Raw genomic sequence first — 5,119 nt, forward strand, 5'->3', positions numbered from 1 at the left:
CGTTCACACACACACACACACACACACCTACACACACACACACACACACACCTACACACAGACACACAAGCTTACAGTCATATCTGTGGTTGCAGGATATCAATCAGGGCAGAACATCTTGCTTCCTGGTGATGGTCGCTGTCGTTCTAGCAGTTTGTCCAGGTTTTGTTTTGTTTTGTTCTTTGGCTGGAAGCGCTCCATGTTCTGTGTTCTCCTTCACCACATCACTCGTGGTTGAGCGATGCCCTCTCTAGACGCCCGTACCAGTGCTTGACCTTGGTGTTCTCCGTCAGTTCATCAAATGCCATGCAGGGTCTCCATCACTCTCAGGGCACCAAACAGCACCTGCCGAACAGAAGCAACCACAGAAAGTAACCTGGAGCCTCTTGAACAGTGATGTCATGTTGTAGCCGTCTTAGCGCAAAATCAAACTATTTGTTTGCAATAGGATAAAAATGAAAGGTTTCTCCTCCTGTAACAGATATATATATAAAAAACACGGCTCATCTCTACGTGCTAGGAAATGGTCCAAAAGGTTTAGCAAAACATCATGCGAGGTGTTTGGGCAAAGCAGGGTTTGATCTGATGAATAAAATGCATAAACATAAACATAAGCATCTACATCTGATCCTGTCTCTTTTCAAGTAATCAATCATGAATTGCATCATGTCAGGCACAATTAACAATGGAAAACGAAAATTAAAAACAGGGTTCATCCTTGTAGATTTGCATCAAGCAGAAAGGGAAGATTTGGGAGGCAAGTCTGGGTCGATTCGATTAAAGGCATTGCGAAATCGGCCAGAACTAAAACCACCACTGTAATATTATTAAGCAACAGAAAACAGTTGTACTGAAAGATAAATCGACCGGTTTGAGGAACGGAATAAAGAGCAACAACAACATAGGCGCAGCCTGGTGACGTCATAAGAAGGGGACGCCTCCTTAAAGGTACATATCGTAAATCCACTGTTACACGGTCCATTTGTGCTGCCTGTGGAGCCTCAGATCGCAGCAGCGCTGAAGCTCCGTCCTCGATTAGCCAGACTGGTTCCCCTGCCCTCGATTAGCCAGCCTGGTTCCCCTGTCGCTGCGGCACCAGCTCGTCAGGCAGGCAGACGCTTCAGTTCAGAGCTGCGGGGCGCTGGAGGGCGTCAGCACCGGGAGGTACTCGATCCAGTTCGGAACCTGGAGGACCCACCACTGGACGAGCAGCGCGGCCGAGTCCTCTGGGTGTTGACCGGGACGAGGACTGCTCCGGGGGGAGGGACAGAACCGGGACTTTCTCCAAAACGGGAGAAAGTTTACACGCCGACTCTCCAAGCGTAGCCTCGGATGAGCTAGCCTGCTGCCCCCCTCCCGACCCCGGCCAGCCAGCCGAGCCTCAACCCCCCCCCCCCGGGTGGGTGAACCATGGCGCTCAGAGCCAAGGCGCTGTACGACTTCACCTCTGAGAACCCGGGAGAGGTGTCGCTGCGGGAGAACGAGGTCCTGACTCTGTACAGCGAGCGGGACATCGACGGCTGGTTCGAGGGGGCGAACAGCAGCGGCGAGCGGGGCTTGTTCCCCGCGTCCTACGTGGAGATCCTGAGAGGAGACGCCGCCGACAGCCGCAGCACATCCGGGGACACCTCGGCGGACTCCCGGTACACCAACGCCCCCCCGGCGGGGTCTGCCGGCTCTCAGGCGAGGGCGGAGAACCTCTCTAGATCTCCCTCGTCTGGCTTCGCGCAGCAGCAACACGCCGACCAGCCGCCGGCCCAAGGGAGCGACGACGACTGGGACGACGACTGGGACGACAGCTCCACGGCGGCGGACGAGCCCGGGACAGCGGGGGCGGGGCGGTACCGGGACTTCGAAGGCAACGGGCCGTCCGCTTACAGCCTGTCCACGTCCTCGGCGTCCAGGGGCAACGCGCAGCACGCAAAGAGCTCGGCCACGGTCAGCAGGAACCTGAACAGGTTCTCCACCTTCGTCAAGTCGGGTGGGGAGGCGTTCGTGCTCGGGGAGGCGGCGGGCTTCGTGAAGGACGGGGACAAGATCTGCGTGATCGTGGGCCAGCAGGGGCCCGAGTGGCAGGAGAACCCGTACCCGTTCTCGTGCACGATCGACAACCCAACGAAGCAGACCAAGTTCAAGGGCATGAAGAGCTACATCTCCTACAAGCTGACGCCCACGCACACGCGCGTGCAGGTGAACCGCAGGTACAAGCACTTTGACTGGCTGTACGCCCGGCTGGTGGAGAAGTTCCCCGTCATCTCGGTGCCCCGCATCCCCGAGAAGCAGGCCACGGGCCGCTTCGAGGAGGACTTCATCTCCAAGCGGAGGAAGGGCCTGATGTGGTGGATGAGCCACATGACCAGCCACCCGGTGCTGGCCCGGTGTGACGTCTTCCAGCACTTCCTGGGCTGCAACGACGAGAAGGCCTGGAAGCTGGGCAAGAGGAAGGCGGAGAAGGACGAGATGGTTGGCGCCAACTTCTTCCTCACCATCAGCACCCCGTCGGCGCCGCTCGACTTTCAGGAGGTGGAGAGCAAAATCGACGGCTTCAAGACCTTCACCAGAAGGATGGACGACGGCGCCTTGCAGCTCAGCGCCGCCGTCGGCGAGTTCGCCCGCAAGCAGATCGGCGGCTTCAGGAAGGAGTATCAGAAGATGGGCCTGTCGTTCAAGGTGCTCAGCCAGGCCTTTGAGATGGACCAGCAGAGCTACTCGGCCGGGCTCAACCAGGCCATCGCCTTCACCGGGGACGCCTACGAGGCCGTGGGAGACTACTTCGCCGAGCAGCCCAGCAAGGACCTGGATGTCATCATGGACCTGCTGGGTCTTTACCAAGGACACCTGGAAAACTACCCAGACATCATTCATGTCCAGAAAGGTAACGTCTCATTGAATGTTGATGAAATTGAAGTACGGATTGTTGCCTTATAACAATAATCTTTTTAGTAATCGATTATTATTTTTGGGGGAAAAATAGCACCAAAAGACAACAGGATTTGTTCATACACAGGCAAGCAGAGAAAAAGGGCAGTATGGAAGATGTACGTTATTCAAACCGGAAGCAACACCGGGTGTCCAACTTTAGCTGAAAATGTCTCTCCCGGAATGTTTGTTACGTTTAATATTCAACCCTCAGAAAGTAAAACATTCCAGGAGCAGCGGGAGGATAAACGCTGTTTCCAATCGTCACTTTCTTCAATGCTGATGCACAAACACCGAGGGAGAAAAACAAAACCTGTTTGTTTGCTGTTGTTTTCTACTTGTCTAAAGCGCCTTAGAGCTTCGGTCACTTTGTAAAACTATTGTGCGTTTTGGTTTTTGCGTTTGTGGCACCTGCTGCGATGCTTGTCGCTTGTTCGGCTCTGTTGGACTTTCCATTACAGATGAAGTAGAAGACATCAGACCCCTGGAGATGGGGGTCTGATGTCTTCATGCAGGAGGCTGCCCTCCTGCATGACCCCCCCCCCCCCCCCCCACACACACACACACTATCCCTGTTACATAAAAGGCACAGCATTGTTAAACGTTTGTTTTTAAAGGATCTGCTGAGTTAAAATGTGACACAGTTGGGTCCGACTGGAAGGAGAACGATGCTGAGGGAGGCTGTAACTCAGAGAACGCTGTTCCTCCCAATGTTTAGGTGCGCTTTAATTTAGTAGATCGCTCATAAACATTATACAACCTGAGTCTGCAACCAGTGATGAATGGAAATGAGAAGCCGACCTGAAACGTTTTGGGACACGTGCTTGTAGGTTTGATTGTCCTCCAGTGGTGTCTCCAGTGCATTGATCCAGATATTGACCGTCGTACCTATCAGAGTGACGATTCATTTTCCTGGTGACTTGCTTTGTCCTCTCTTAGCCGTGGACATCTCGGTTTTGGGTCCATTCGCTCAACAATGGGACGCCACAGGAAGAACAGCACAGACAGTGTTTGGGCTGCAGAAGGGACAAACGTCCCACTCAGCTCAAATCAGGTCTGCCACGTAGGCCACGCGCGGTCCAAATAAGGTGACACAGCTATCCACACTTTTTTGGCGTGATAAGCCTCCGCCTATTTCCAGAGTTGAGATAAGCTGTCAACCTTGCTGCAGGCGCAATGTTGAGAAAAGGTGAAAGGAAGCGGCGCTAATGGGAAAGCCAGGTCCTGCAGCAGCGGACAGGAGAGCCGTCAGTGGTTTCTGGTTTGTTTTGGGATTGATTTAGCTTAATTTGTCTTTTAATTTTCAGTGTTCAAGAGCTTTTCTTTTTCTTTTATGTGTAACTTTTTTCCCTTTGATCACGTTACAAGCGAGGAGCTCGTTCCTAATTTTATTTTCTTTATTAAAAACTAGAATCTTATGTGTGCAAGTAAAATATTTGCACAACCATCATTCTTCTAGTTCTTACTGTTCCAGGATCTGCAAATATTGATTATGCCGTGTTGTCTACAGGAATATACTGAACACGTCGCTGCGTATTTATTCCCTTCGGTACGGTAGATCCGGCGTCAGCGGTGTTTCTGTCTCCTTCTCAAATTCCCTTCAACTTTTCCCGTGAGAATGAAAAGCAAATATCTGCCGGGGAGGAACCCGGCAATGTTCCGAAGTCTCTACTGAGCTCAGCTCACATGCAGAAAAGAATAGAGGGTTATTCTAAATGATTGTACGTCTCACCGCTCCATCGCTGTGTGGAGACGATCTTTAAACGAGATTTGAACGTACACCAGCTTTCTGGGCCTTCGCCCACATTTGCCTTTTGCTCAGTCTGCAATATTTAATCGACCTTTTTCTTCCTGTCCCATCTGCTGCTTCCGCGTTTAGACGCCTTTCCTGTTGTGAAGTGAGGCTTATTGCCCCCCTCCCCCCCAGGTCAGACACCTGCGGTTCTAGGCCGCATCCTTCGCTGTCACTAACCAGAACAGCAGAGGTGGTCGCACGGAAACTCCAGCAGGCACCGAACAGTGTTTTTATGCATCTATTGCTGGAGCTTTAATCAAGGTTAAAAAAAATGAGCAGCTGTAAAAGTTCAGATCGAGGTTGCTGCGCTCGGTCATCAGCCACATTGCAGAGGTCATTGCCAGAGGTCGTCCAGCAGCAGCCATCGCTGCCGCTCGCTTTAGGAGAACTCTTTTGCTTGTCAGT

The 5,119-nt window shown here is 52.5% G+C and overlaps 1 protein-coding gene across 1 annotated transcript; it reads left to right on the forward strand.

The window, feature by feature from the left end:
- Positions 1 to 1,410: 1,410 nt before the first annotated feature.
- Positions 1,411 to 2,928, forward strand: LOC137916796 (sorting nexin-18-like). Its single transcript, XM_068759759.1, has one exon. It carries the CDS (start codon positions 1,411 to 1,413, stop codon positions 2,926 to 2,928), a length of 1,518 nt encoding a protein of 505 aa, XP_068615860.1.
- The last annotated feature ends 2,191 nt before the right edge of the window (positions 2,929 to 5,119 follow it).

This window comes from Brachionichthys hirsutus, unplaced genomic scaffold (assembly GCF_040956055.1).
Source record: "Brachionichthys hirsutus isolate HB-005 unplaced genomic scaffold, CSIRO-AGI_Bhir_v1 contig_1322, whole genome shotgun sequence".
Taxonomy (NCBI): Eukaryota; Metazoa; Chordata; class Actinopteri; order Lophiiformes; family Brachionichthyidae; genus Brachionichthys; species Brachionichthys hirsutus.